This window comes from Sodiomyces alkalinus (assembly GCF_003711515.1).
Source record: "Sodiomyces alkalinus F11 unplaced genomic scaffold SODALscaffold_14, whole genome shotgun sequence".
In the NCBI taxonomy this organism is placed as follows: domain Eukaryota; kingdom Fungi; phylum Ascomycota; class Sordariomycetes; order Glomerellales; family Plectosphaerellaceae; genus Sodiomyces; species Sodiomyces alkalinus.
In genome coordinates, this window is record NW_021167092.1 from 811,657 (window position 1) to 823,212 (window position 11,556).

General features: G+C 41.0%; 1 protein-coding gene across 1 annotated transcript; it reads left to right on the forward strand.

Moving 5' to 3' along the window:
- Window positions 1-1,754: 1,754 nt before the first annotated feature.
- Window positions 1,755-4,382, forward strand: SODALDRAFT_329464 (SRP72 RNA-binding domain-containing protein). The gene is made up of 3 exons (XM_028610952.1): window positions 1,755-2,017; window positions 2,080-2,891; window positions 2,948-4,382. The coding sequence occupies exons 2-3, from the start codon at window positions 2,137-2,139 to the stop codon at window positions 4,137-4,139; spliced, it is 1,947 nt and encodes a 648-aa protein (XP_028462621.1). The 5' UTR covers window positions 1,755-2,017; window positions 2,080-2,136; the 3' UTR covers window positions 4,140-4,382.
- Window positions 4,383-11,556: the final 7,174 nt, after the last annotated feature.

Sequence of the window (11,556 nt, forward strand, 5' to 3'; positions counted from 1 at the left end):
AAATAGTCGCCGTAATGTATAAACGTATATTAGTAAGCTCCTTTTACTACGTTTCGTAGTCTTCCTTTTCCTCGCGGTATACAGTGCGATCGTATAGGTAACGCGTGTGTTCTTTCGGAGAGGTCGCGTGATAGACGTAGGAACCTTAATTAGCGGTTGCTTTATTACGGTTATAGCCTTTTTACTTGCAGTCGTCTTCTTCTTCGTACCGACAGCCGCAATAGTACAGTGGATCGGCAAAAGTTTCGGTATAAACCCCATAACAGACTTACTTCACTATATTAACCTCTATCTTTAAATAGCTATAACTAAAGGAGACTAATAGCTATGGGCTTCTATATAGTCTTATTAGTCTTAGAAAAGGATAAAGATTAAAATGATATATATAATATATATAGTCTACTTATATATCTTATAGTATTAAGGCATTTCTTCTTCGTATTATCTACGAGACAATAGAATCGTACTTTTAGACTTACTATTGTATTCGCGGAATATAAACTCTATAAAAACGGTTATAATAACTAAGTAAGTATATATATTATAGGTAGAGGCTCTATTAAATCTAAAAACACTTTTAGCTTCTTTATTCAAAACCGCGACTATAGTATTAGAAGAGCTTTAATATATACCCTATATATTCTAGTCAATGAAATACTCTGTAGTATTTCTACTATTATATAAGTAAACGAGTTATATACAAAACAATATATATATCATTCTATAGCTTTGCTTCTATAGTATCTATAATATATAGCTACAACCTTTCTAAGCAGCAATTAATATCTTTAGAGGACTTAGAAGATAATAGTAGAAGTAGTGGTAGCGTGGTATTTTTAGCTTATACCGAAACTTTTGCTTACTCACTGTAATAGCGGTGGCGGTAACGGCGGCCGTGATAGTATCTTCGTCTAAAGGATTTAGTCGCGTTATCGCCCTCTACTATACTAGTAAAGGATATAGTAGCCTCCTTAGTAGCCTCGAGGTCGACGATAAAAGCTTTATATCTACCAATATTAGACGGCGTAGGCTTAAGTAGTAGGTTAGCTTTAGCCTCCTCGTCGCTAATCTTTGCATTAATATTATTATCCTAGTCGTTAGCAAATTTACCGTGTACTATACGCTGCTATAATACCTAATCACTGTAATTAATAACGGTAATAACCTTTTATTTGGCGTTAGATATATTAGAAGATATCTTTATTTATTTAACGGTTCATTAATTAATTAATAGATAGGTTATTTAAGAGTGCTTTAAACTTAATTACTTTTATAGTAGAATAGAGTAGTCTTATTAATATCTATTATTTCGGCGTTATAAACCGATTTTATAACTATTATCTATTAAATAGCACTTTATATAGAAATCCTTATAAAGCAGAAATGTCGTATATATATTACATTACATTATATCTATATAATTCTCTTATACCCTTAATTTAGGTAGTAAAGACTCTATTATAGGTAGTATATTATTTAGATTCTATCTATTCTTTTCCGATATCCGCTCTTATTATATCATAATACCTATAGTAATATAGGTAAAGTGTGTATATATTGATGATCTAGCTAACTATGGACAGTGTAGGCTGCAAGAGTAATACAAGTGACTACGTATCACGTGACTATATAGCATGGTATGGATATGTGGTCTGTGCCACGTTGTGTGGTACTTTGCCAACAATACCTGAGGTTCGAAGCTCTTAGTCAGGCATGGTCTGCCAGGCATCGTCTGTGCCCATGCGATAATGTTACGGTGCCAGCAGTTCCCTAACGGTCCTGTACAGTCATAATTATACACAATTACCTCAATCAAATCAATCTTTAATTTTGACCCTATTTTGACCGTTCCGGTTACGCTGTATCTGACAGGCTGTGGGCATCTGACAGTTCAACACAGGTTACACCCGTAGACGACCATTCGTCAACCCCTATTTTATGTCAATTAACGTCTCTTCACTCTGACAACGACATATCGTCGGCAGGACAAACCGTGCATATCTTAAACCAGACCCAGGTACTTAGTACTTCGAAACTCCTTCTCCCGAGTTGGTCTCTTCTCTAATCAGCCTGCCTTAGCAGTGCCGAGTATATGAAACTTATACGTTGGGACTCTTACTCGCCCTCACTGACGCCATGCCTGCGACCACCGACCCCTCTTCCACTCTGGCATCATTGCTGCATGCGTTTAACACCGACGACTACCAAGTTCTCGAAGCCGCCAACGCTGCGTTGAAATCCTCAAGCCCTGATCCAAAGGCTCTAGCTGCCAAAGTCGTTGCCCTACTCCGGCTAGACCGGTTCGATGACGCCTTACGTGCTCTTGCGGAAGCAGGGAGTGACGCCGAGGAGGCCTGCACACTCCAAAGATGCTATGCGCTGTACAAGTCGGGAGACTTAGACGGAGCGTCCGCCCTTGCTCAATTGTCGCTTACAAGGGGGAGGGCCTATTTTCACATTGCCGCGCAAGCGGCTTACCGCGCCGAGAAGTTCCAAGATGCTTCGGCCCTTTACACTGCGTTGGTGTCATCCGAGAATGGCGCGGCTTGGGAGGAGAGCGATTTAGCAATCAACTCACTGGCAGTAACCGCACAACAAAACTGGCAAGGCGCTGATTCCCGCAATGACGAACACACCTCGACACCAGTAGCGCCACATTCTTTCGAACTGGCGTACAATATGGCCTGCTGCAACATTAGCTGTGGGGAATTTTTGAAGGCCTTGACATTGCTTAAGCTTGCCAGTCGCCTCTGTAGCACCTCGGATGATCTTTCCGAAGATGAGCGGCGAGCGGAGATGGTCCCGATTCTTGTCCAGGAGATGTATACCTACTCTAGATTGGGAAAGCAGGCTGAGGCCCAGAGTGCCCTTGACCAGTTATCATCATATGGGTACGCTCATTTGTCCCCTGCTGCTGTGTATCTTCCGGCTCACCACGACCTTTTAGATTTGAGGACGATGAGATCAAATTGATAATAGAAAACAACAGCTCCGCCTTGCAAGCACACGGTGGCAATGCGTTTTCAACTCTACGCCAGGTTGAGCGGGCCTTGGGCCCATCCAAGAGCGTCCGATTATTTCAACACCAAGAGCATCGACTGGAACGCAACCGGTTCGCGCTTGCACTTCGTGCCCAGAAATACCCCGGGGTTGTGCACAGGACAAAATGTCTGCTGGAGACGTCCACTAGAGTTTCTTCCGACGTCTTTGTGTTATCTACCGTCAACGCCGCTGCACGCTCTCTACAGGGTTCTGGGGTGATGTCACTTCGTGATATCCTCGCGGTCGCCATCACACGACCTAGTGACATAGGTGCCGCACTCACGGCGATACAATTGTACGCGGCCTCGAACCGCCCTGAAGCAGCTCTGCACACCTTGGAAGTTCTATTCACTGAGCTGGAAGAAAGAAACGCTTTGGAGATGCGGTTCTCTCCTGGTCTTGTTGCTCTGGCTGTAACACTTCACAGACTCCAGGGTCGCGTGAAATGCATGCGAGCAGACCTTGCCAAGGCTTCGTTATACTGGAATAAGCAGGGCAATGTTCCTAGGGGCTTGCTTCGAACCGCTGGAGCCGAACTTCTCAAATCCCCAGACGCTGCCGACCTGGCAACCGCCCAGGCTGATTTTCAGAAAGTCCATAGCCACACAGCCGAGGATCCTATCGCGACGACCGGCCTCATTGCCTCCTTCGCCACAAACAACCAGGCCAAAGCAGAAGGGCTGATCGGCGATCTTCCACCTGCGGCCGACCTCGCCCATAACGTCGACGTCCAGGGCTTGGTAAATGCTGGTTTGGTGCTGGCTCAGACCTCTCCGGTGGCTGCTTCTGGAAAACGCTCCACTGAAGTTGGCGGGAACCATAAAACTCGCCAAACAAGAAGGTTGAGGAATTCACACAAGAGCCACGAGGAAGGAAAGGTGTTGGACCCAGAGCGGTGGCTCCCGCTACGTGACCGGTCTTCATCCCGGTTGAAAGGTAAAAAAGCAAAGCGGAAGGCCAATGAGAACACCCAAGGAGGTATCGTCAGGGAGGAAGAGACACTCGAGTTGGCGGGAGGAGCCGGGTCTGTTAAAGTGGAAAAGGCGCAAGCTTCGTCGGGCTCATTCAATAGCAAGAAGAAGAAGGGCAAGAAATAGAGTTGCTATGTCACCTTGTGACCGACCGGTCTATTACAGGAGTTAGGACATCAGAATGATGTATATAACGTACCCAATCCCTACGTTACCTCCCTTACCTAGATAGATAGGTACGTCCCCACCCCGGCTTTTGGAACACCCCCCCTTTTGGAACACCAATTACACCAAAAAACTGCTTTTTCGACCCCTGCTATTGTATTTAATAAAATAGTAAATATTATACAAATAAAACCCTATATAGATAAAAAATCAAGTACTGATATTCTGTTTCTAGCTTTTATATAGGTCTAGTAAACCAGCTATAATATAGCTTAGAAGTTAGGACTTGATTATTTATGTATTTTAGTATGTGTTTTATTGGTAAGGTAGAATATAACTAAGAATATTCATAATACATCAGTATTACTCGTAAAAATTGTAACTTAAAGATCAGAAAATAGCGTAAAATTCATAGATACTACTATAGAAACCTTATCATAAACTATTTAGTATTCGAGAAGTTATTAAGTAATACATATAAGCCTATATAAAGCTTTAGTAGGGGAAGCCTACTTTTACTTATGTTAAAAGAACAAGAATATATAATACTAGATATATTACAGAGATATATAGTATAGAATTCGAACTTAGTTCTAGTACTTATTTTATAGCTATATCTATATCTATTAAGTTATAATTGATATATTTCTATTTAGTAAGGATTCCTTATATAGTGTATGTTAACACTAACAAGATTAAATCTCTAACTTCTAAGCTATAGTATAGCTCTTCTACTAAACCTATATCAAAAGTATGAGCAGAATATTAGTACTGGGACCTTAGTATATCTAGGGTTTTATTCTTATAACTTTTATATTTTATTTAATAAAATAGCAGGGGTCTAAAAAGCAGCTTTTTGGTGTAAGTGGTGTTCTAAAAGGGGGGGTGTTCCAAAAGCCGGGGTGGGGACTTACCTTACTTCCAAATCGCTTTATCCGAAGTTATCAGACAAATCAGGGTTATATTATGTTCTGTCGGAACACAAATAAAGTACCGAAAATTGTTTGTGTATTTATCTAGGTATACAAGGTTCGTGGTGCTTCCCGGGGATATATCTAACTATTAAGAAAAAGTAGGGGAAATAACTAAAGATATAGAGGATCGAGGTACTCTACAAGTCTAATATAATACAGCTTTATTATACCTCGACAATGTGGCTAAGGGTATCTAACATACCCCCATAGAATAATAGGATTAATCCTAACTGATTTGCTTATTAAATTAAAGCTTAAAATCCAGGGTAAATAGGCCTAGATTGTAATTAACGGTATTAAAGCCGTTAAAGTCGAAAAGCAGTTAAAATAAACTAAGAGCATTGAAAATAGTGGGCTGAATAATAGTCTATAGGAGTATATAGAAACTTAAAATAACGATCTAATTCATCGTTTTTCTTAATAGATTTATTTATTTATTTATCTTACTCCGCTATCCTATCTAACTCATAAGAGCCTATTTTAGGCTATACCGTCTTTTTGAGGTGGTTATAGAGGGGAAAACCCGGGGGAACCCCGGAAAAATCTTTATACTCTTCCTTAGGTAGAGTAATACCGCTACGGAGCCCATATAGCCCCGGTTTATCTCTGCTACGTATCTAGATTATACCGCTAGGCTAATAGCTAATAGAAACGGTAGTAAGCTAGGGTTCGAGTTAGGCTAAGCTAATCGTTAGCGAGGGAGTGAGGGCTAAAGGGGGGCCGCGGCGCTCCTATTATACGGCGGCCACGGCCCCTTATACTTAGTCTCCCTATATCCCCGGGGGTTATTCCTATTATCCCTTCCACTTAATTAATGAAGATAATAGGCAAGGCAGGCTCTCCGACCTCCTTTAAGGGTAGGTGCCTACTATATCCGGTAATAGGTATATAAAGTAAGACTCTGCCTATAACTGTAGAACTAGTAGATAGTTAATAACTACTAAGGCTCTCCTTATTTTCCTCTTTCTTTTTTATAATGCTGTAAAGCTTATTATAGGTTTCCCGTATATTATATTCCCGCTTACGTTTCTAGAGGGTTACTATCTCGGCTTATAACTAACTAGTATAACCGCGGAGATCGGTTATTGGGATTAATCTGACTAATTAGGTCGGCCGCTCGTTTTCTGACTAATCAGGTTAGTCGGACCCTTTGGGTCCGAACCGGTTAATCAGGTTAAATGGATATACGTGACCGATCCGGAGTATATATAGACCGTTTTATCGGAGCTTCCTATATTCTAGATTTTATCTATCTATGCATCTATCTATAGATTAATAACTATAATTAGTATTCTAACGATCTTATACAGGAACGTCTTTGCATAGGTATAATATAGTCCTCGGAGGCAGATTTCTTCGGTACTCTAGAAGCTATTAATCTAATCAGGGTAGCTAGAGTGCTCGAGAGTAGTTCCGGTCTGCTTAAACGAACTACAGTCGCCGTTAATGCGTTTAGACTATCTAGAACGTGCAGACCGTGCTTGTCGTGATGTCTATTATCTAATGGCTATACTAATTGGATAGATTGATTGAAGACTTTGAGACCGATATTATTACCTGTGGTTACGTCCCCGGGATATCCTTTCTAATTTAAATACTGCTTTGACCACAATACGATACGATATAGATTCGACCGACCAGAGACTCGGCCAGGGCATCGCGAGCCTGAAAAATGCGAAGATATACGATATGGATTCGGCTAGGGGAATACAGAACCGCCTCGGTAAGGGCGTCGCGTGCCTACAAGCCGCGATACTGTTTTTGTTATTTGGATTTTATGCCTTCGTCTTCTGCTTCGCTCTCTCCCTCTCTCTCGCCCTATGACTTTAGTCTCCTCCGGAGTCTCTTCGTTAATAGCTTCGTTAATAGCTTTAGTAATAGCTTCGTTAATAGCTTCTGCTTTAGCTCGAAGAGAGTCCTACGCGTGTGGAATGCCCTGGTCGGTAATAAGCCAGTTCGTAATAAGCTAGTTCCTATTCCTCTATCTTCTTCTTTTCCTTCTTTTACTTCCCCTTCTTCTCCGCCGCCCTCTTTTACCTGTTCTCCTTCTACTCCTCCTCCTTATACGACTACCGACCTAACGCCTCCGCCTACGCCGCCGCTAGCTACCGCGAGCTTAGCCCGTTCTAATACAGAGAAGAATAGTCCCTCGCGTGTGGATTAGTCTAATTAGGGTAATATGGACACCGAAAAGAAGAAGGAACGCACCGAAAAGATCCCCTCGCGCGTTATTCCTCCTACCCCTCCTCTTGTATCTTTTAGTCCTGTTTTAACCGTAGCCTTAACTCCTCTACCTCCTACTACTACTCCCGTGTCTGCCATAGCTCCGATATCTATTCCGACTCCTAATATAGTTCTAACCGAAGTCCTAAAGACTCTAAGGGAGTCCCTATCATCGTCTGCCCTTATTACTATTATCGTGACGGAGTCCTAACCTCTAAAGTGCAAGGAACTAAGTGGCACTATAGAGTAGTACTATATAGGATCGGAGATACGCTCGGATTGCCGAGTACTCGGCGATACTAAATTACCACGTCAGCGTTAAGGAAGAAAAGTCTTCCTATTCCTCCTTAAGTTAAAGTCTCTATAATATACGACTATAAGGTTATAATAGTATTATCTGTTACGGTGTATCTTTTCCTTAGTATTATAGCCTATTTCTTAATAAATTCTTTAACTTCTATACCTATAAGGTTACCGGGCCGAAGATACTATTAGATAAAGCGTAGTCGAAATCGTCACAAAATATATCAAGATTAATAAAGGCAATTATATATAATTATAACTGTGTATGGTCCGCTAGGAAATCGCTGCTACCGTATTTTATATAGTGTAGATTCTATAAGCGTCCACCCGGATTATACTCTTAGTACCCCGGCCCGGTTACGTAACCGATAAGACTATAGTCTATTCGATATACCCCCTAATCGCCCTAAAGGATAGTTAGGCGATTAAAGCTATTTATAACTAGTAAATATAATAGGCATATAACCTATATAATCTCTTTGCTATAGCCGCCCTTAAATTTATTCTCTACGTCCTCTAAATGCTCTATCCGGACTTCCTCTAGCTATTTCTACTATAGCCGTTCCCGTATATCTATTATTCCTACCTAGGACCTAAATATCTTATATTTCTCGCCGTATAACGCCTTCGTTAATCCGTCTACCACTATTTCCGCACTCGTAACGTACGTTACGAGTATTTACCCTTATTCCTTTACTTAATATAACTAGTGGGCGAGGATATTAACGTGGCGGAGGCGCGTTATTAACGTGCTAATCTCTTAATTAACTAACCGAATCGTTTAGTTATTATCGTATAGGATCCTTAATTCCGGATTGTTAAATTCCACTCCTATACTAAGTAATAGACGTTATATAAAGATACCCTATTTTACATCTTATACTAATGCTAGTAGCTCTGCTTCCGTTATTAACGTTATAACTATATTCTGCTTATTAGCGCGCTACGTGATTATACCGCTAAATAAGCGTATTATATACCCTCAACTGCTTTTACGATTAAGGGTATTATCGGTAAACGAGGCGTTAGTATAGATTTCGATAGTATTACTACCCCCTAGTTCTAACGTAAACGATTAGCTATTAATAAGATAGAGGATTAGATAATCGGCGGCCTCGTAGTATATACGCCCTAGATTAACGTTAAACCGGCATAGCCTAGATACTATAAACGCGATATTAGGCGGCGATATTACTAGTCCGTATAGCATAGATCCTATCTTCTATTAGTAGCTTTTAATATCCGTTAAGGTCCCTGAATAGGGTAGTAGTTCTGCGATCTTGATTAGGTGCGTTAGGCGATAGTTACTGCTATGCTTGCTATTACTATTTAGCTTGAATAGGCGTTCTAACTTAGTAATATAATCGCATTATAATTGCTAGAATTTACGGGTAACACGGTCGGGACATAACCTTAATACTAAGGAACCACTATAGAGGATCGCTATCTTATAGGTTATAGTAGCGTTATAGGTTATTTATAGCCTACTCTATCTCCGCCTTATATTATTCCTTATAAGTAATAATAATATCGTTAACGTAGAAGAATAGGATTAAACCGCGGCGTAGAAAATAACACGGTTCCTACGGCACTATCTAAAAACCGTCCGCTAAAAGGATAGCCGAAAAGTGCTTTTGCTATAGTAATAAGGACTCCTTAAGCCTATATAACCTCTTTTTTAGGTATACACGGCTTTTAGCGGCTAGAAAGTCTGGCGGTGGGTATATAAAGATATTATAGGGGAGAGGCGTATATATAAACGCGCTTATAACGTCGAATTATAATAGCATAAGGTTAAAATAAGCGGCGATAGCTATTAACGCGCGGAATAACTATCCGGCTAGCGTTACTACGTACGTCTCCTTAAGCGAGGATTAATACTACTAATATCCCCGTACTTTAAGCCTTACCTTATATTTATATAGAAACCTATACTTATCGAATTTATATAGTATCACCTATATCGAATTAAGAACCTAATATCTATCTGCTATAGATACCGGCACCCGTATCTATAACCCTATCTCCTCGTAGCTCTATAGGTAATCTTCTTATACCTATCGGAATAGGTGGCCGTAAGGGTATAAGGGTATATCGCGAGGGTTTTTCGGAGGAGGAGGGAGTTCTTTACGACAGATCTTCGGGGCTAAGGCTACCGGAGTAACCGCCGGAGTAACCGCCGGAGTAACCGCCGCAGTAATACTTCCAGAGGCTACTGCCGGGGTTATATTTTCCGAGATAGCTATTAGGGCCGCGGATTCGCGAGGTGCCGTTAAATATCGTTATAGCGTTATAGGCGTAGTCCTTTTTAACTGTAATTTAGTTAGCGGAGTCCTATTTAATATATATATATCCGGGGCGTAACGGCTAGCATTAAACGCTACTAGGTAATAGTCTTTGTTCTACCTATCGCCTTACCGGTTAGGGCGCGCTCCTGTATCTATAAGGAGCCCTATAGCCGTCGCTATAAGGATATCGCGGTATTATATTCCTCTATTCACGAGGAAGACTATATCCGTAGGTGCTTTATGACGATTACCTAAGATTATGGCTACTATTAACGCTATATCCGATAGCGGGGTTATCGGTGGCGTAGGAAGGTATAGATTTATAGGCTACTATAGACGGGGATTAAGCACTATACTAGCTAAATTACACGGTTCGTAACCTAAATCTTATCCTCTTAGACTTAAGATAGCCTCCCCTACCCCCTTACGGCCGAGTATTACGGACTATAACCTTAATAGTAACGCCGTGGAGGAAGGGGATCCGGGGGGAACTAGCCCCGGTAAAAGGCTAAGTTCAAAATAAGCAGTTATATAAAAGGGGGGGTCCTTAGCTTATATATCCATAAACGGCTATAGATCTCTAGCCCTCTCCTACTTAATCTAACTAATCAGGTCTTTTAGTTACTCCTTGGTTAATGAACGGAGGTTATCCTTAAAGGCTTTAATATCGCCGTTAAAAAAAGTATATTTGTTAAAATCTATATCTCGCGTGCGAATAACGCGGTAGTAGCGCTAGCCTAGCACCTAGATACGGAAGATATTAGTAGAATCGTAGCCGATAAGGTAACCGATATAAGCATAAGTAGCGATACGGTTCAATAGCTTATTAGTGCCCTTTTAGGCGTCTTTAGTTATCGCGTACGCCTTATAACCATAGGCTCGAAGATATAATAAAATCGGCTTCCTTTCAAAGAGGACCTGCTATAGCGTTTTCTAATCCTTTTACTGTGTTTATGAAGTGCGGTTATAGACGTATACGGCCGTGGGAATAGCCTTAGGCTATATAAACGGCGGTAGCTTAGCGTGGATATTTATCGCACGACCCTTTAAAATAACTATAGTAGAAGTATGTTTGGCACCCCCGTTCTACGCTTATGTGTCGGTAGTAGATATCTCTAAAAGGATACCCTCTTTATACAGGAATTAGGTGATATCGTAGGATTAAGTTAGCTTATTATTAGATTCGAAAACGCGTACCTTATAGCCTAATTAACGGTCTACCTAGGCGAGGAATTCCTTAATTATTACGAGGATATCCGTTACTAGCTTACTCTTTATCACGTAGGTGGCCGTAAAACCACTATAACGGTTAGTGAAAAACATAAACCTTAAGTCCTTGTCGGATATTCGGTTAGAATTCGTGAAATTAATCGCCCACTATTCCCCTGCGTAGGCAGGTACGGTGCGAGGGCACCTACTAATATACTATTTTATCTTTATACGCTTATAGGCTTTGTAGTCCATTATTCTTAGTCCCTTAATCTTAACCCCCTGCATATACTTTTCTAGGTGCCTAAGAGGCTTAGGGCTAGCGTGCCCTAGTCGTAGATACTATAAGATACCCTCCATAATGCTGGGATAATATATCGT